This window comes from Trichechus manatus, unplaced genomic scaffold, assembly GCF_000243295.1.
Source record: "Trichechus manatus latirostris isolate Lorelei unplaced genomic scaffold, TriManLat1.0 scaffold00069, whole genome shotgun sequence".
In the NCBI taxonomy this organism is placed as follows: Eukaryota; Metazoa; Chordata; class Mammalia; order Sirenia; family Trichechidae; genus Trichechus; species Trichechus manatus.
In genome coordinates this window covers 13,132,161-13,151,604 of record NW_004444005.1, presented here as the reverse complement: position 1 = coordinate 13,151,604, position 19,444 = coordinate 13,132,161, and the positions used below count along the sequence as shown (strand labels likewise).

Here is a 19,444-nt window from a genome sequence, read left to right as displayed (position 1 = left end):
GATCTCTGGCATCATAGTGACGTAGTCTGGCAGTTATGAAATTATATAAATTGTCAGTTATGTAATAACATTATCTTCCAGTTTGTGATATAATGTAATTACCTCCAAGATGTGATCTGACGTGATGAGCCAATCAGTTGTAAAGGTGGGCTCCTAAGGAGTATGGCCTGAATTCAACATATATGGATGTTCTGACAAAGACTGCTGTCTTTTGCTTGTTCTACATCCTGCATTGGGTTCATCATCATCTGACCTCTAGTTCTTAGAACTTGAGCCAGAGGGCTGCTGTACTGCCTACCAATCTTTGATTCGCCAGTCTCTGCAGCCCATCAGCTAGCAGCCTCCCGTACTGCTTGCCAAGCATGGGATCATCAGCCCCTGCACTTACGTGAGTCCAAAGCCTCCAGCCTGATGCCTAACCCATGGACTTGGGACTTGCCAGCCTCTACTATCGTGTGAGCCATTTCCTTAAGATACATCTCTCCCTTTGTGTGTGTCTCTCTCTCTCTATATGCTTCACTGGTTTTGCTTCCCTAGAGAATCCAGCCTAAGACATGCACATCAATCCTCCAAGTGACATTTTTGCTTTTTAACACTTTAAAGAGGTCTTTTGCAGCATATTTGCCTAATGTAATACATGGCCATGGCTATCTTCCAAGAAAACTTCACTTAAAAAACAAACAGGCAGGCAGAGGGCCAGGTTTGGCCTGCAGGCTGTAGTTTTGCCAATCTCTGGTCTAGACTATGGGTTCTGTAAGAGTAGGGACTGTACCTACTTTAATCTGCTTTACCCCTTGGACCAACGTCAGTCCCTGGAGAAAGTAAGGCACTTACTGTTGAATGAATGACTGAATATAATTCTGCTAGAGTTAGTTTATGCTGACTTTAGAGGGAAAATCCCTGAAGGTCAATATCTCCAAATATAAGAATGTCACCACTCCAAATACAACTCTAAGTCAAACAGGACATAGTTGAGCAAGAATCATCACTGACTCCTATTCTGTCCACAGCCCCTTCTAGGCCAAGAGTGTTCTGGCCAGAGCCCTTGGTAAGGCAGAGATTGTGGACCATGTAACTCCACCGACCTTCCCCACACCTGAAGCTATTGGACCAGGGAGGCCCAGCGACCACGAATGGGTTGCCTACATCTCCCTCTGTTGAGAAGCAGGACCATAAAGTACCAAACCGAGGGAACACCGGGTGGTGGGTCCTGAAGCTGGTAAGTCATCACATCGTGGGGAGCAGAAGAGCCATGAGTGGCCCCTTGTAGCTCATGGGAGCACCCTAAATCCAGTGACAAGTGTCCTTGGAAGAGACAGAAGAGAAGGCACGGGGACACACAGAGGAGAAGACCACGTGGAGGCAGAGGCAGAAATTGGAGTGATGAGTCTACGAGCCAGGAACAGCAAGGATTGCCGGGAACCACCAGAAGTTAGTAGAAGAATAGAGCAGATTCTCCCCTAGAGACTTCGGACGGTGTGCAACACTGCCAACACCTTGATTTCAGATTTGTGGCCTCCAGAACTGCGAGAGAATAACTTCTGTTGTTTAAAGCCACTCACTCTGCAGTGATTTATTGTAGCAGCCCCAGGAAATGAATCCACGTGGTACCCACCAGGCCCTTGCTTTCCGGTGCCACATTTTTTACCACCACTCCCTGTAAACACAACACCTGGAAAGGTCTCGGCATCACTCCATGATCAGTGATGTTATTGTAAGAGCTACATTTCCAATTCCCTACTGTTTTAATCTGGGTTTAAGGTAAAATTTAAAATGCTGCATGAATATAATTTTTATATATTGGTCTCCAAAGAGTATGCCTGTTTTATTACCGTAAAATTAAAAAGCCAGTTGTCCACTAGCACTAGAAAAATTGCAAATAAAAAGTTTAATTTTAGAAACTGAGTTCACCATTTATAAATACACTAAAACATAGTCAATGCAAATTTAGATTAAGCATAGGTACAGTATTTTAACAAAATGACTTTTCTAAAAGATCATAGGCAAGTGAGTGACTTGTTCCACCCAGAATATCAATTGGTTAGAAATGAGAAAATGAACGCTTTTCTAGATGTGAAAGCAAACACACTGATGAAAAACTGTTTAGAGAATTTGACGACTGATACTTCATTCTGATGTCCTTGGGATTCTAAAATACCCCAACAATGGCTGAATCTTCCCTATTAAAAAAGAAAACCCTAAACACATAAGGCTAGTCTTACAACCATAATATAATAATCTTCTTCCCTGTGAATACGGCATCTCTTCTAAAAAGACTTTTATACATAATTTGATCAAACTTGGAATCAGTGCACAGTTTTACAGCTACATAGCATAGACAGACTAAATCAGAGGCTTGGAGATGTAATTAACTGAACTTTTGCTGTAAACGTGTCATATTATGTATGCACTGGCTAAATAATAAACGTGAATTTGCAATCTTCAACATTTCAAAGGAATTCATTATAAATAGTTGGGATATCTCTGAGTTAACTACGATGGGAAACCTGAATGCAAAAACATAAACGGGAAAATTTTCTTGACCAAATTACTATGGAACAGAGATCCACAATATATCTCAATTCACTTTTGTTTTCAAATGCTATGTCTCTGTACTAGTAAACAGTTATCTTCCATAATAGTCACTGTAATCCTCTAAGTACTTTAGAGCTTGCAGTTAACAACTGCTTTGAAAGGATGGCTTGAACTCCACCTCTTACATACAGATTTCATCTGACAGTCACAAAAGCTGTTTTGTTGCAATTAAAGCGACGCTTAACTAAAATACAGTACCTGATTTATGGTTTTCACATAATTGAATAAAAAGTCTAGAGAATAGAACTGTTTACATCTTTTCTGCCCCTCTATTAAAACAAATTACTAACCCCCAACTTTTAAAAAAATTTACAGTTATGAATTAAAACCTAATCATCATAATTGACAAGACAGGCTATTTCTAGTGAAGTTCTTAAAAAAAAACAAAACATATCTACAGCATCTGGCCTGAAGAACTAGGAGTAAGGCACATGTAGACATGACATAGAAAGCTGGACAGTGACACTCCAACTCGGACCTGCGAGTCCCTCACCTGATGTCCTACATGGCCCCGATCGGAGCGAGTCAGCAGCCCCAGTGGCAGACACAGCTAATGCCTAGTAAGCAACATTTTTTAGCCTGGTGGCTCCATCAGGAGTTTCAATACTGAAAGTATACTAAGGGAAGATTCACTTTCAAAAAGATAAGTTTTTCAAAGTGTTCCATCATGAGCCGGGACTGGCTGAAGCTACTGTTTTCAGTGGATGTGTTGAACAGCTTTTCTGAAGGGACGGTACTCGGGGGGCAGCCCAGAAACCTGACCGCCAGGGCCGCCAGGGCCGGCCAAGACGACTTCTTCAGGTTCCAGTAGGTTAACGGATCACAGCTGTGGTCAAGCACCTCTTCCTCCAAGTAGGCAAGCACCATGTCTTCAGGTAACTTTGTCTTCTCTCTCAGATCCTTTCTTTTCATCTTGGCCATGAGTGACCACAGGTTTTCCTCTGCAACAGAGTCTTTAGATGGTGAACCTGTATCACACCCATTGGAAACAGGTTTATCATCTGAGGTAGAATTCAGTATTTCTAGTTCCCTGATTAAATCTTGCTTGTACTGCTCGGCCTCCTCCTCTGTAAATAAGGAGGCTTTGTAACGAGGGTCCAAAAGTGTAGCAAAGATGTACCTCGGATCGTGGAGGGTGGAGGACAAGCGGCTCACCATGGCTTCCTTCAAAGACTTTAGCATGGTGTCAATGCCCATCGTCTCCTCAAACAGCATCTCGATTTTCCTATTAAGGATGTGGATCATGGGGATCACCTGGCTGAGAGCAGACACGCGTGTGCTCATTTCCCGACTCGCGACATCAAAGGGTTTCAGCGCGTGGCACACGGACTGCATGACTTCCCACTGGTCACAGCTGATCAGTTCCCTAAAGTTACACTCGATGGACATCTCATTAATGGCCCTTTTCTGTTCAATGAGTCTTTCAAGCATATGAAACGACGTGTTCCATTTGGATGGAACATCTTGAATCAGATGGTGTTGGGGCAATTCATATTCTTTCTGCAGCTCTGCTAGTTTCTCTTTTGCTTTGGGTGACCGATGTACCCGCTCACATATCTTGCGTGCAATGCTCAGTAAGTTCTGAACCATCCTCTGACTTTTGATGGCCTCATTCACAATGAGGTTTACTGTGTGGCTGAAGCACTGCACGCTCGAGTGATCCCCTTCGTTCAAGGTCTTCCCGATGCTGGGGTTGTCAGTCACCGTGATGCCAATCTGAAGGCCAACGGATGTCACCCAGGCTTCCCACCAACATTCCAGCTGCTTCTGAATGCTGTTGCCACCGTAGTCGCAATCAATCTGCGACACGTCCAAGAGTGCTGAGCGATGGTGGTCTTCACAGCGGGGGCGGACTGATGATGCAAAGGTGACCCAGTGAGCCGTCAGGGTCAGGTACTCACGCGTCTGGTTACTCATCCATATCCCAGACGTGAAGTGGACCACGCCACTCTCAGCTTCCTTAAGATGGGACAGAATGACCTGTTTCACATTATCGTACATACCTGGAATAGCTGTCCTGGAAAAATAAGACGGTGAGGGTAAAGAGTACTGAGGTTTCAAGTATTCAAGCAGCCTGTTAAAGCCAACATTGTCTACAAAAGAATATGGCTGAAGGTCAAGTGCAATCATTTCAGCTATGAGACTTGTTATTTTTTTGGCAACTGGGTGAGAATCACAGAACTTTTCACTGGTGTCATCGCAGGATGAAGCACCTAGTAACTCTGCGCTCAGTGGCACACGCGTTTCTGGAGAAGAGGGCAACGCTGTGTCCGAGGTGTCGTTTTTTAGCACGTTGCTATGAAACCTCTGTAAGTGTCTTAAAAGGCAACTGGTACCTAAGTTCGTTGGCTTCTTTCCCCTGCTTATTGTTCGTCCACAGTGCAAGCACACGACTTTAGTGGAGTCTGCTGAACAAATAGAAAAATGATTCCACAGTTTTGAGGTCTTTTTGCTATTAACAGGAAATATAACCTGATTATCTTTTGAAACCATTGTGGGCAAGTCGCTTAATTTGGAGGAGCTTTCTGCAGAAGCCAGAGTGGCATATGGAGAATTTGCTAGACTTGCACCTAGAAAGCCCCGTTGGTTCCCAACAACTTCAGGGTGGCGTCTATAGAGATGCCTCATCAAACAGCTCGTGCCCACATCACCCTTCTTGCCCCGACTGATAATACAGTTGCAGTATCTACACACTGCCTTCAGACTGTCCATGGGAGCTAATGAAAAGTGATGCCAAACTTCGGACTTCAGTCTCTTCATGACCTTTTTATTCTGCTGAAACACAGTGCCAGATTCAAATACCCGAGGACTCGGTCCGTCACCCTGCTTCTCAGGAGAAGACACCATGGAGGTGTCGCCAACATCCTCGGATGATGACAGCACCAACACGTCCTCCAGTAATGTCTCTCCAGGATTAAAATGAGAATGGATGTCTTCGGGCAGCCTGTCAGGAGAGGAGGACGCCGAGGTGGGTTCTCCAACCACTTTTCCTGGTGACGACGACCCGGAATTGAAGTCGCCATCCGAAGGCAGCAGAGAGGGCAGCAGAGTGGGAGGCGTGGAATACGGTGGCGGGATGCCTGTGCCACCCCCATTCTCCTGCAGGACAATGGAGCGATGGGCCCTCCACATGTGCCTGATCAGACAGCTCGTCCCAAGATCCTTCCCGTTCTTCCCTCGGCTGAACTCATTCATGCAATGAATGCAAACAGCTTTAGAGTTGTCTAAAGGAGACAAATAGAAGTGCTTCCAGACAGCAGATCTTCTTCTGGAGCCTGATGTGCTCTTTGGAACCGTGAGGCTTTTTTCCGTGCTGATCTCCACAGACTCATCATAATGGAGACTGGGCAACTGTGGAGACGACCCCACCATGGCTTCTTCTTTGCTGTATTTCTCAGAAACAGACATGTCAGAGGAAATTTCTTCAGAAGAAACGACAGACACAGATTCCTCAGTTATTCGATCAGGGGATGGTACCTTAGATGCAATGTTTTTGACAAGCTTTATGGGTGAGAGTATGGTGCTTAGGTCTCCTCCATCTGCAGACGGGGGTGAGAGCAGGAGTGAAGAAGAAAAGGAGGCCATGTTGGACACACTGCCATTTTCCTGAATCAACACAGTAGGATGAGCTCTTCTCACATGTCTCATGAGACAACTAGTACTTAAATCTTTTTCATTTTTACCTCGACTAAATTCTTTCATACAGTACATACATATTGCTTTAGTACTATCTCGAGGAGAGATAAAAAAATGTTTCCAAGCTGGAGATTTCTTCCTGGAGTTTATGTTTCTGTTGGAGAGAAGGCTCTGCGTCACAGCTTCCATTGCTACGTCATACAGTGTGCTACTGTACTGGGAGAACAGGGACCCATAGTCGTCCTCGTTGTCCGGGGGCACGTACTTCCCAGGGGGTGGGAAGGCACAGTCCGCCTCTCTGCTCTCGAGGCGCTCGTCCCCGCTGTCTGTGTGCTGCGGGTGCCCTTGCTCACTTCTCAAATCCATCCTCTCCAAGCTGTGATTGGGAGTTTGATCATCGTCTTCCACTTCTATTTTAAAAGTGATTTTATCAGAAAGAAACTCATTGTCCACCTTTGGACAAGTTTCCTGGCTATTATCCATGACTGACCATAGCTATTCTTGCTGCTTCATCATGTTAACGCAGGAGGTTGGTACAAAGCTGATCCAAACAATCATATGTGTCCCAAATGGAGACACTCTTCAAGTTTTCATAAAAAGTCTATCTTTTGGGGTGTTTTGGTGGACATGACTAACCATAAATCTTACTGAAACAAAATATGCAGCTCACATGAGCATATCATCTTCAGGCACACATCACTGCCTTCCAGGAGTTCTACTGTGAAATCCTTCGTGGTGCTGACATAAATTTATGTCGTGGAGGCTTGCTTTGGGGTTCAAAAACAGGATGCCCTTCATCTTGAGAGTATAAATATGATCCTTTCGCATCACCTATAAAAGATGAAATCAAATTAAATAATGGACTAAATCACACATTTCAAATATATTCTATCATGGATATATCAGCTTCAATATGGATAGAAAGGAATTCTATAAAAGCAAGTTAACATCAGTGAAGTTAAGGATAACCCAGAGATTGGGAAAAAAATTTTCGGGAACACTATATTGGACACCTCCACACGTCTGTCAGTTTGTCATACTGTGGGGGCTTGCGTGTTGCTGTGATGCTAGATGCTATGCCATCAGTATTCAAACACCAACAGGGTCACTCATGGTGGACAAGTCTCAGCTGAGCTTCCAGACTAACATAGACTAGGAAGAAGGACCTGGCGGTCTAAATCTGGAAAAAATTAGCCAGTGAAAACCTTATGAATAGCAGCCGAACATTGTCTGGTATAGTGCCTGAAGATGCGCCCCTCAGGCTAGAAGGCACTCAAAAGACTGGGGAAGAGTTGCTTCCTCAAAGTAGAGTTGACCTTAATGACTTGGATGGAGTCAAGATTTCGAGACCTTCATTTGTTGATGCGGCACGACTCAAAATGAGAAGACATAGCTGCAAACATCCATTAATACTCAGAACATGGAATGCACGAAACATGAATCTAGGAAAATTGGAAATCGTCAAAAATGAAGTGGAACGCATAAGAATCAATATCCTAGGCATTACTGAGCTGAAATGGACTGGTATTGGCCATTCTGAATCAGACCATCATATGGTCTCCTATGCCAGGAATGACAACTTGAAGAGGAATGGCGTTATATTCATCATCAAAAAGAACATTTCAACGTTTACCCTGAAGTACAATGCTGTCAGTGATAGGATGATACCTGTATGCCTACAAGTAAGACCAGTTCATATGACTATTATTCAAATTTATGCACCAGCCACTAAGGCCAAAGATGAAGAAACTGAGCAAACATGCAGTCAGGATGCAATGATGATTACTGATGACTGGAATGCAAAAGCTGGAAACAAAGAAGGATCAGCAGTTGGAAAATATGGCCACCATTGCAGTGGTAATAGAAATGATGTTGGAGACCAAATGATAGCAATTTGGCAAGACCAATGACTTCTTCATTGCAAATACGTTTTTTCAACAACATAAACAGCAACTATACACGTGGACCTTGCCGGATGGAAAACACAAGAATCGAATTGACTACATCTGTGGAAAGAGACGATGGAAAAACTCAATATCATCAGTCTGAACAAGGCCACGGGCTGACTGGGGAACAGAGTACTAATTGCTCATATGGAAGTTCAAAGTGAAGCAGAAGAAAATTAGAAAACGTCCATGAAAGCCAAAGTACAATCTTGAAAATATTCCACCTGAATCTGGAGAACATCGGAAGAACAGATTTGATGCAATGAACACTAATGACCGAAGACCAGACAAGTTGTGGAATGACATCAAGGACATCATAAATGAAGACAGCAAGAGGTCATTAAAAAGACAGGAAAGAAAGAAAAGTCCAAAATGGATGTCAGAAGAGACTCTGAAACTTTCTCTTGAACATCGAATAGCTATAGCGAAAGGAAGAAATGATGACGTAAAAGAGCTGAACAGCCTCAAAGGGGAGGTCAAGAAGACAAAAGTATTATAATGACACGTGCAAACACCTGGAGTTAGAAAACCAAAAGTGAAGAACATGCTCAGCATTTCTCAAGCTGAAAGAACTGAAGAAAACTTTCAAGCCTTAAGTTGCAACAGAGAAGGATTCTACAAGAAAAATACTGAATGAAAAACAAAGCATCAAAAGAAGATGGAAGGAATACACAGAGTCACTGTACCAAAAAGAACTGGTCAACATTCAATCATTTCAGGAGGTAGCGTATGATCAAGAACCGATGGTACTGAATGAAGAAGTCCAAGCTGCAATGAAGGCATTGGCGAAAAATAAGTCTCCAAGAATTGATGGATTACCAACTGAGATGTTTCAACAAACAGATGCAGTGCTGAAAGTGCTCACTTGTCTATGCCAAGAAATTTGGAAGACTACTACCTGGTTAACTGGAAGAGATCCATATTTATGCCTATTCCAAAGAAAGATGATCCAACGGAATGTGGATATTATTGAACAGTATCGTTAATATCACACACATGTATAATTTTGCTGAAGATCATTCAAAAGCAGTTGCAGCAGTATACTGACAGAGAACTGCCAGAAATTCAAGCCAGATTCAGCAGAGGACATGGAACGAGGGATACCACTGCTAATATCGGATGGATCCTGGTTGAATGCAGAACAATACCAGAAAAATGTTTACCTGTGTTTATTGACTATGCAACAGCATTTGACTGTGTGGATTATAACAAATTATGGATAACACTGTGAAGAATGAGAACTCCAGAACACTTAATTATGCTCATGAGAAGCCTGTATATGGATCAAGAGGAGTCGCTGAAACGGAACAAGGGGATATTATGTGGTTTAAAGTCAGAAAAGGTGAGCGTCAGGGTTGTATCCTCCGATCATACTTACTCAATCTGTATGCTGAGCAAACAATCCAAGAAACTGGACTATATGAAGAAGAATGGGGCATCAGGATTGGAGGAAGACTTATCAACAACCTGCATTATGCAGATGACACAACGTAGCTTGCTGAAAGTGAAGAGGATTTGAAGCACTTACTGATGAAGATCAAAGACTACAGCTTTCAGTATGGATTACATCTCAACATAAAGAAAACAAAAATCTTCACAACTGGACCAATAAGCAACACCATGATAAACGGAGAAAAGACTGTGAAGTTGTCAAGGATTTCATTTTACTTGGATCCACAATCAATACCCATGGAAGTAGCAGTCAAGAAATCAAACAACGCCTTGCACTGGGGAAATGTGCTGCAATAGACATCTTTAAAGTGTTAAAAAAATAAAGATGTCACTTTAACGATGAAGGTGCGCCTGACTCAAGCCATGGTGTTTTCAGTTGCTTCATATGCATGCAAAAGCTGGACGATGAATAAGGGAGACAGAAGAAGTGATGCCTTTGAATTGTGGTTTTAGCGAAGAACACTGAATATACCATGGACTGCCAAAAGAACGAACAAATCTGTCTTGGAAAAAGTACAACCAGAATGCTCCTTAGAAGCAAGGATAGCGAGACTGTGTCTCACATACTTTCGACATTGTCATGGATTGAATTGGGTCCCCCCAAAATATCTGTCAACTTGGCTGGGTCATGATTCCCAGGTATTGTATGATTGTGTACCATTTTGTAATCTGATGTGATCTCCTTATGTGTTGTAAACTCTATCACTATGATCTAATAAGATGGATTAGCCGCAGTTATACTGATGAGGTCTACAAGATTAGACAGTGTCTTAAACCAATCTCTTTCGAGATATAAAAGAGAGAAGTGAGCAGAGACACACAGGAACCTCACACCACCAAGAAAGCAGTGCCAGGAGCAGAGTGCGTCCTTTGGACCTGAGGTTCCTGCACTGAGATGCTCCCAGACCAAGGGAAGACTGATGTATCACAATGACCTTCCTCCAGAGCTGATAGAGAGAGAAAGCCTTCTCCTGGAGCTGATGCCCTGAATTTGGACCTGTAGCCTATTGGACTGTGAGAGAATAAACTTCTTTGTTAAAGCATCCACTTGTGGTATTTCTGTTATAGCAGCACTAGATGACTAAGACAGATAGGTTACCAGAAGGGACCACTTCCTGGAGAAAGACATCATGATTGGTAGAGGGTCAGCGAAAAAGAGGAAGACCCTCAGTGAGATGGACTGACACAGTGGCTGCAACAGCAGGCTAAAGCATAACAATTGTGAGGATGGCGCAGGACCGGGCAGTGTTTTTCTATTGTACGTATTGTACATAGGGTCGTTATGAGTCGACAGCACCTAACAACAACAGCAGGTATGTAGTGTGGTATCTTACTGAAGTTTTAATTTGCAATTCCCTAAACGACTAATGATGCCGAGCATCTTATCATGTACTTATTTACCATTTGTATCTCTTTTTGGGTGAAATGTCTGTTCAAATATGTTGTCTAGAAAAAAGGAGGCGGAGCCAAGATGGCACAGTAGGCAGATGCTTCCTGTGGTCCCTTTTACAACAAAGACCTGAAAAAACAAGTGAGTCAATTATATATGACCATCTAGGAGCCCTGAAGATCAAAAGTAAATTTGAGGCATCAGACTGAGTGGCAGGGGGAGGGAGAGACGGTTTGGAAGCCGCGAGGAGTTGCCAGACCTGACCCAGTGGGGGCTGGAGCCCTTCAGGCTGGATCGGTTCGTGTGTGTGGTGAGGGAAGCAGTGGCGTTCAGCAGGTGTTTTCCACATCGGAAGAGACCCAGTGGCAGAGTCTACTCCGGCATCCAGAACCAGCGAAAAGCAGCGCTTAAACGGTAAAAGGTTAAGTACTTTCATCTGACCTACCGCGCAGATCAAAAAACACTCCCTTTGGGAGAAACCTCTCTCCCACTTACCAGCTCCCTCCGTGCTCTGCACTGGGTCTCAGGCAGGCTTCAGTGACTCCGGAGTGCTCAAGGTTAGAAGTAGGACCCATCAAGCACCCTGAGCCACTCTCCTGGCCTTGGAGAGGGAACAAATCAACAAACAGGAAAAAATTATCTGCCGGCTCCCGTAATCCAGGAACTCAGGGTAGGCACAGCTCCTTTGCCTAGGCACAGGCATAAGGGGTCCATGGACTTTGAGTGCCTTCCCTCCTGCATAGACTTGTGTGGGCCCATTTCAACAGCACAGAGCCTCATTACCACAGTACAACACAGTGTACACCTGAAGTCTAACTTCAACTGTTTCTGCTATATGGTGAAGTGGTAGGTTCGTGACAGTTGACACTGCTTTGCCCATTAAGCAGAGTCCTCACCTACCCACATCAAGGGGCTGAGGATTGGTAGCTCCATCCATGCCACCTGGTCACCCGTGACAGAGATCCAAGAATAAGTGGTGCCCCCTAGTCCTTACAGCCAACAGTACTGGGTGCTCAGACTCCAGCTGCAAAACCCAGCCACCTACACGTTCTAGGGAACAGGGACATACTTTCCTCCCAGACACTCAGGGACAGCCATCAGCCCCCTGCCTTGCTCAGTGCATGACCCCCTACTGCAGCCAGATACCTGTGCCTACACCAATCACCCATGCCTGTCTAGGACTGTAGGTGAAAGCCGACACCAAACACTTGGTGACTGACTACCTGGACAGCTGAGCTGAATTCAAACATGAAAAGTAAACAGTCTCAAACTAGCTCACACAAGCAGCCTATCTGGGCACATCAAAACCAAATAAAACAAGAAGCTAGGACACAGTAAGCAAACATAAAATAACTAAATACAGTAACTTACTGACAGCTCAGAAACAACAGTCAATATCAAATCACATAAAGAGGCAGATCATGACGGCGTTAGCAAGCTCCCAAAACAAAGAACCAAGAAATTTTCCAGAGGAAGAGAACTTCTTGGATTACCAGAGGTAGAATACAAAAGAATATACAGAACTCTTCAGGAGATCACGTAAAACGCAGAATAAACCAAGGAACACAAAGCGATAGAGGATCTTAAGAAGGGTATTAAAGAGCAAAATAACTAATTTAATAGGCTTCAAGAATCCAGAGAGACAGCAATCAGAAATCCAGAAGATTAACAATAAAATTTCAGAGTTAGACAACTCATTAGAAAGTCAGGAGCAGAACTGAGGCAATGGGAGTCAGAATCAGTGAGACTGAAGACAGAGCACTTGACACCAACTTATTTGAGGAAAAATCAGATAAACGAATTTAAAAAAATGAAGAAACCCTAAGAATGATGTGGGACTCTATCAAGAGGAATAACCTACGGGTGACTGGAGCACCAGAATGGGGGGGATAACAGAAAATACACACAGAACTGTTGAAGATTTGTTTGCAGAAAACCTCCCTAATACCATGAAAGATGAGAAGATATCTATCCAAGATGCTCATCGAACCCCACAGGAGGTAGATCCCAAAAGAAAGTCACCAAGACATATTATAACCAAACTTGCTAAAACCAAAGATGAAGAATTTTAAGAGTGGCTAGAGATAAACGAGAAGTCAAATATGCTGTCTGTGTTTTCACTGGGTTGTTTATTTTCTTATTTTTGACTTACGACAGTTTTTTTATATGTACGTAGATGCAAGTCCTTTATCAGTCAGATGATTTGCAAACATTTTCCTCCCAGTCTATGGCTTCTCTCACTCGCACAACAGTGTATTTTGAAGGACAGACGTTTTTAATTGTGACAAAATCTTTACCAATTTGTTTTTTTATGGGTTAGCTTCTGGGGTCATATCTAAGAAATCTTTGCCCAACCCAATGTCATAAAGATTTTCTACTATGTTTTCTTATAGAAGTTTTATGGGTTTACATTTTATATCTATGATAGATTCAAGATCTTTTTTTTTTTTTTTTTGGCCTATGGATAGCTCATTGTTCTAATACCACTTGTTGAAAAGACTATTCTTTCTCCACTATGTGCTTTTATAACTTGGTCAAAAATCAGTCGTCAATATTTGTGTGTGTCTATTTCTGACCTCTATTCAGTTCCACCGATCTCTTCCTCTGTCTTCACACCCACCATATAATGTAGCCATTTTACTCCTAGTTATTTACCAAAGAGCAATGAAAGCCATGTCCATACAAAGATTTGTACACAAATGTTCAAAGCACCTTTATTTATAACATCCAAAAACTGGAAAACAAATTGTGAGATATTCATACAATGGAATAGTAAGGAGGAATAAAAAACTGAATGAACTATTGATAACCATAATGTCATGGATTGAATTGTGTCCCCCCGAAAATCTGTGTATCAATTTGGCTAGGCCATGATTTCCAGTGTTGTGTGGTTGTCCTCCATTTTGTGATTGTAACTTTACATTAAAGAAGATTAGGGTAGGACTGTAACACCACCCTTACCCAGGTCACATCCCTGGTCCAATGTAAGGGAGTTTCCCTGGGGTGCGGCCTGTATCACCTTTTATCTCTTGTAAGAGATAAAAGGAAAGGGAAGCAAGTGGAAAGTTGGGGATGTCATACCACCAAGAAAGATGCACCGGGAGCAGAGTGCATCCTTTGGACCCGAGGTTCCTGCGCAGAGAAGCTCCTAGTCCGGGGGAAGACTGATGATGACGAGGACCTTCCTCCAGAGCCGACAGAGAGAGAAAGCCTTCCCCTGGAGCTGACGCCCTGAATTTGGACTTCTAGCCTGTGAGAAAATAAATTTCTCTTTGTGAAAGCCATCCACTCGTGGTATTTCTGTTAGAGCAGCACTAGATAACCAAGACACATAACAACATGGATAAATCTCAAAATAATTACGCTGAGTAGAAGCAAACAGGCAAAGAAGTACAAATACTGTATGATTCCCAGTGCCGTCAAGTCAACTCCAACTCACAGAAACCCTACAGGATAGAGCAGAACTGCCCTATAGGGTTTCAAAGGCTGTAAATCTTTACAGAAGCAGACTGCCACATCTTTCTCCCGTGAAACAGCTGATGGGTTTGAGCTGCCGACCTTGTGGTTAGCAGCTGAGCACTTTAACCACTGAACCACCAGGGCTCCTCATTGTATGATTACATTTGTATAAAATTTTAGAAAATGCAAACTAATCTATAGTGACAGAGGGTAAATCAGTGTTAGCTAGAGATAGGGAGGTGGGAAGGGTTGGAAAGTAAGGACTACAAAGGAGTAGAAAGAAACATTTAAGGGTAATGGAGATGTTTACTATCTTGGTTGTAGTGAGGGTTTTATGGACAACATGTGCAATTCATTAGATAAAAAACAAACAAAAAAACCAACCAAACCCACTGCCATTGAGTCAACTGCAACTCATGGCGACCCCATATGTTACAGAGTAGAACTTCTCTATAGGGTTTTCTTGGCTATAATCTTTATGGAAGCAGTTGACCAGGCCTAGCTTCCATGGCGCCACGGGCTGGTTTCAAACTGCCAACTGTTATGTTAGCAGCCAACTGTAAGCTGCTTGCACCACCCAGGGACTCCACTGGATGCCAGTTATAAGCAAATAAAGCTGTGATTTTTTAACTGCAGGAATTAATAAAAAGCTGCCTACAAAAAACACACTTCAAACATAAAGAAACAAATAGGTTAAAAGTAAAAGGACAGGAAAAGGTATACTATGCCAAGAATAATTAAAAGAAAGCTACAGTGGCTATGTTATTATCAGACAAAGCAGATTTGAAAATAACAGGCCTTTCTTTCATAGGTGCCACCGGCGGGGGAAGGGCGGGGGGGGTGTTGAACTGTCAACCTTTTGGTTACCAATAAAGAGGTCAATTCATCAAGCGTACATAACAACCCCAAATGTGCATACAACTACTAACAGACCTTCAAAATACATGAAGCAAAACCGATAAAAGGGAGATGAGATAAATCCCTAACGATAGAGGGAGATTTCAACACGCCTACCTCAATAATTAACTGAACATGTAGAGAGAAAATCAGTAAAGGCACAGAAGATTTGAACAACACTATTATTCAACTTATGATCTCTGGGTGGCACAAATGGTTAAGCACTCGATGACTCACCGAAAGGTCGGTGGTCTGAACCCCCCCAGAGGTGCTTCAGAAGAAAGGCTTGGCGATCTGCTTCTGAAAGGTCACAGCCTTGAAAACCCTACGGAGCACAGCTCTACTCTGCAACACATGGGGTTGCCATCAGTTGGAATAAACTTGAGGCAACTGGTTTGTTGGTTTGTTTTTTCTAATTCAGCTTTGACCTAATTGACATTTATTAAACAGTCCATCCAGCCGAAGCAGAATACATGTTATTTACAAACACACACAAAACAGTCACCAAAAGAAAGACTGTATTCTGAGCCATAAAACAACTCTACAATTCAGAGAACTGAAATAAAACAAAAAATGGCCTCTTACAGCAAGGGAACTAAACTACAAATCAATAAAAGAAAAATATCTGGAAAATTAAGTAACACACTTGTGTATGAGCCAAAGGTTAAAGGGGAAAAGATATCACAAGAAAAATCAGAGCAAATTTAAGCTCAAGGTAAGCAGAGGGAAGAAAACAATAAAGAAAAGACCTAAAATCAATGAAATATCACCGAGAGAATCAATGAAACCAAAACCTGATTCCTTGAAAATATCAATAAAATTAATAAATTTCTCTCTACCCAGACTGATCAGAGAAAATAACAAAGAAATGACAAATATCAAAAATTAAAGAGGGGATATTATAGAAACTACAGATGTAAAATAATAAGGAAATATTAATGTATGAATATAAAGTATAAATGGCTTTATGCCAATAAATTCATCAATGTAGACGAAATGGACAAATTCCTTGAAAGACACAAACCACAGAAACTCACTCCAGAAGGACCAGAAAACTGGACTAGACCTGTATCAATTAAATTAATTGATATTATAGTGAAAGAAGCTTCGCACACAAGAAAATTCCAGACCCAGATGGCTTCACTGGTCAATTCTATGAAACATTAAAGAAATAAACACTATCAGTGAAACACAAACTCTTTCAGAAAGTATAAGAGGAAAAAACACTTCTCAGATTTTTTTTATGAGGCAGCATTAACCTGATACCAAAACGAGCAAAGACATTACAGGAAAAGAAACTCAGATGGATATCCCTTGTGATCACAGACACAAAGAAATCCTTAACAAAAATTTAGCAAATCAAATTCATCAATACTTTGTGATTAAGTAAGGTTTATCATAGGAATGAAAGGTTGGTTTAATGTTCAAAAACCAATCAATAGCCAAGAATATCCCTTAAAGTCTTCTATAAAACACAATAGTTTAGCTTAACTAGTAAAGAATGTCTGCCATGAGCACGGTGCAGTTTTAAGAACTATCTTGCTGTTGTTAGGTGCCACCGAGTTGGTTCCAACTCATAGTGACCATATGTACAACAGAATGAAACACTGCTTGGTCTTGTGCCATCCTCACAATCGTCGTTATGCTTGAGCCCACTGTTGCAGCCACTGTGTCAATCCATCTTGTTGAGGGTCTTCCTCCTTTTCGCTGACACTCTAGTGTCTTCTCCAGGGAATTGTCCGGCTTAATAACATGCCCAAAGTATGAGATGCATTCTTCCCATCCTTGCCTCTAAGGAGCATTCTGGCCGTACTTCTTTCAAGATAGATTTGTTCGTTCTTCTGGCATTCCACGGCATAGTCAATATTCAGGCATCTATTCTTCTTACAGTCTTCCTTATTTATTGTCCAGTTTTCGCATGCATATGAAGCGACTGAAAACACCATGGCTTGGGTTATAGGCACCTTAGTTCTTAAAGTGACATCTTTGCTTTTTAACACTTTAAAATAGGTCTTTTGCAGCAGATTTGCCCAAAGCAATGCGTTGTTCGATTTCTTGACTGCTGCTTCCATGGGTGTTGATTGTGGATTTAAGTAAAATGAAGACCTTGACGACTTCAATCTTTTGTCTGTTTATCATGATGTTGCTTACTGGTCCAGTTGTGAGGATTTTTGTTTTCTTTATGCTGAGGTGTAATCCATACTGAAGGCTGTGGTCTTTGACCTTCATCAGAAAGTGCTTCAAGTCAAGCAAGGTTGTGTCATCTGCATATCGCAGGTTGTTAATGAGTCTTCCTCCAATCCTGATGCTTATCTGATTATTTGCTCAGCATACAGACTGAACAAGGACAGTGAAAGGACACAACCCTGACACATACCTTTCTAGACTTTAAACCACGCAGCATCCCCTTGTTCTGTTCAAACAATTGCCTCTTGGTCTATGTACAGTTTCCTCATGAGTACAATTAAGTGTTAGGGATTTCCATTCTTCACAATGTTACTCATAACTTGTTATGATCCACCCAGTCGAATGCCTTTCATAGTCAATGAAACACAGGTAAACATCAGTTATGGATTGAATTGTGTCCCCCCAAAATATGTGTATCAATTTGGCTAGGTCATGATTCCCAAGTGCTGTGTGATTGTCCACCATTTTGTCATCTGATGTGACTTTCGAATGTGTTGTAAATCCTACCTCTCTAGACTGTGAGAGAATACATTTCTCTTTGTTAAAGCCACCCACCTGTGGTATTTCTATTATAGCAGCGCTAGATGACTAAGACAGAAATTTGGTACCAAGAGAGTGGGGTGCTGCTCTAACAGATACGTAAAATGTGGAAACAGTTTTGAAACTGTGAATGGATACAGGCTGGAAGAGTTTCAAAGTGCCTAAGACTGAAAGCCTAGGTGGCCCTGAAGACACTGTTGGTGGAATTATGGACGTCAAAGACGATTCCGGTGAGAATGCAGAGGGAAGTGAGGAGACCGGTTACACTGGAGACAGCGCAGATGGCAAGAAGCAGCAGCAGAACCAGGAGACCGGCATGAGACAGCACTGGGGCCCACCCACGGAATGAGAGAGCTGAGTGCCTTGGTACAGGAGGTTTCCTGGGGCAGTGGGGTATCTCTGAACACTTATCGGTAGAGCTAGGCTTGCCAACCCAAGGAGCAAGAGAGCTGAGTGCCTTCTGGCCTAAGCCTACTGGTGGGGTGGGGAGCCTCTGCTCTGAAACACCTGCAGGGCAGACGCAGGTGGTGAGGCCCGAGGGGCCAAAAGGCTAAGGAACCAGGAAGCTGAAGAAACAAGGAACACAGGAAGCAGAGCTGCCTCAGTCTCAAAGGTAGGGCCACAACCTCTGGGGTCTCAAAGGGTGAAGTCACCACTCAGACTAGGAGAAAGGGGCCGCCCAAATTTGAGGAACTAGAGTTGTTGGTTCCAGTGGGCCTGGAAGGTGGAGCTGAAGCCCAGGGCCAAGGGTCCTCCACCCATAATCTAGAGAGTGTGGCCAACACTCAGAGTCTGGAGAGCAGGGCCATTGCCTAAATGGTCTCAGAGAACAGAGGATTATTTTCAAGCCTTGAGAGCTAGTGTAATGTGTTCTGCTGACTTGCTTGGTGCCAGTTATCCCTTCATTCTCTCCAATTTCTCCAATTTGTAACGAAAATGTCTAGCTTGTGCCTGCCTGTTGCACTACTGTACTTTGGAGGCAGATAACCTGTATTCCAGATTTCACAGATGAAGAGGAATTTTTGGATTTTGGACTTGGAGTTAAGACTTTTGCTATGATACGATGGGGTGAATGTGTTTCAAAACTGTCAAGGGCATGAACTTTGGGGAGCCTAAGGGTGCAATGTTATGGATTGAATTGTGACCCCGCAAAATGTGTATCAACTTGGCTAGGCCATGATTCCCAGTATTGCGTGATTGTCCACCGTTTTGTCATCTGATATGATTTTTCTACTTGTTGGAAATCTTACCTCTATGATGTTAATGAGGCAGGATTAGAGGCAGTTATGTTACTGAGGCAGGACTCAACCTACAAGATTAGGTTTTGGCTTAAATCAGTCTC

The 19,444-nt window shown here is 42.7% G+C and overlaps 1 protein-coding gene across 2 annotated transcripts in view; it reads right to left on the bottom strand.

Annotated features, from left to right (window-relative positions):
• Window positions 1-1,094: 1,094 nt before the first annotated feature.
• The window catches only part of LOC101351162 (zinc finger BED domain-containing protein 4-like), a 73,551-nt gene continuing 55,201 nt past the window's right edge, over window positions 1,095-19,444 (bottom strand). For both annotated transcript variants that reach the window (XM_004380019.2, XM_023734631.1), the window contains exon 3: window positions 1,095-7,062. In XM_004380019.2, the coding sequence (XP_004380076.1) occupies window positions 3,196-6,714 (3,519 nt within the window). In that variant the 5' untranslated portion in view covers window positions 6,715-7,062 and the 3' untranslated portion in view covers window positions 1,095-3,195. The remainder of the gene's footprint in view (window positions 7,063-19,444) is intronic.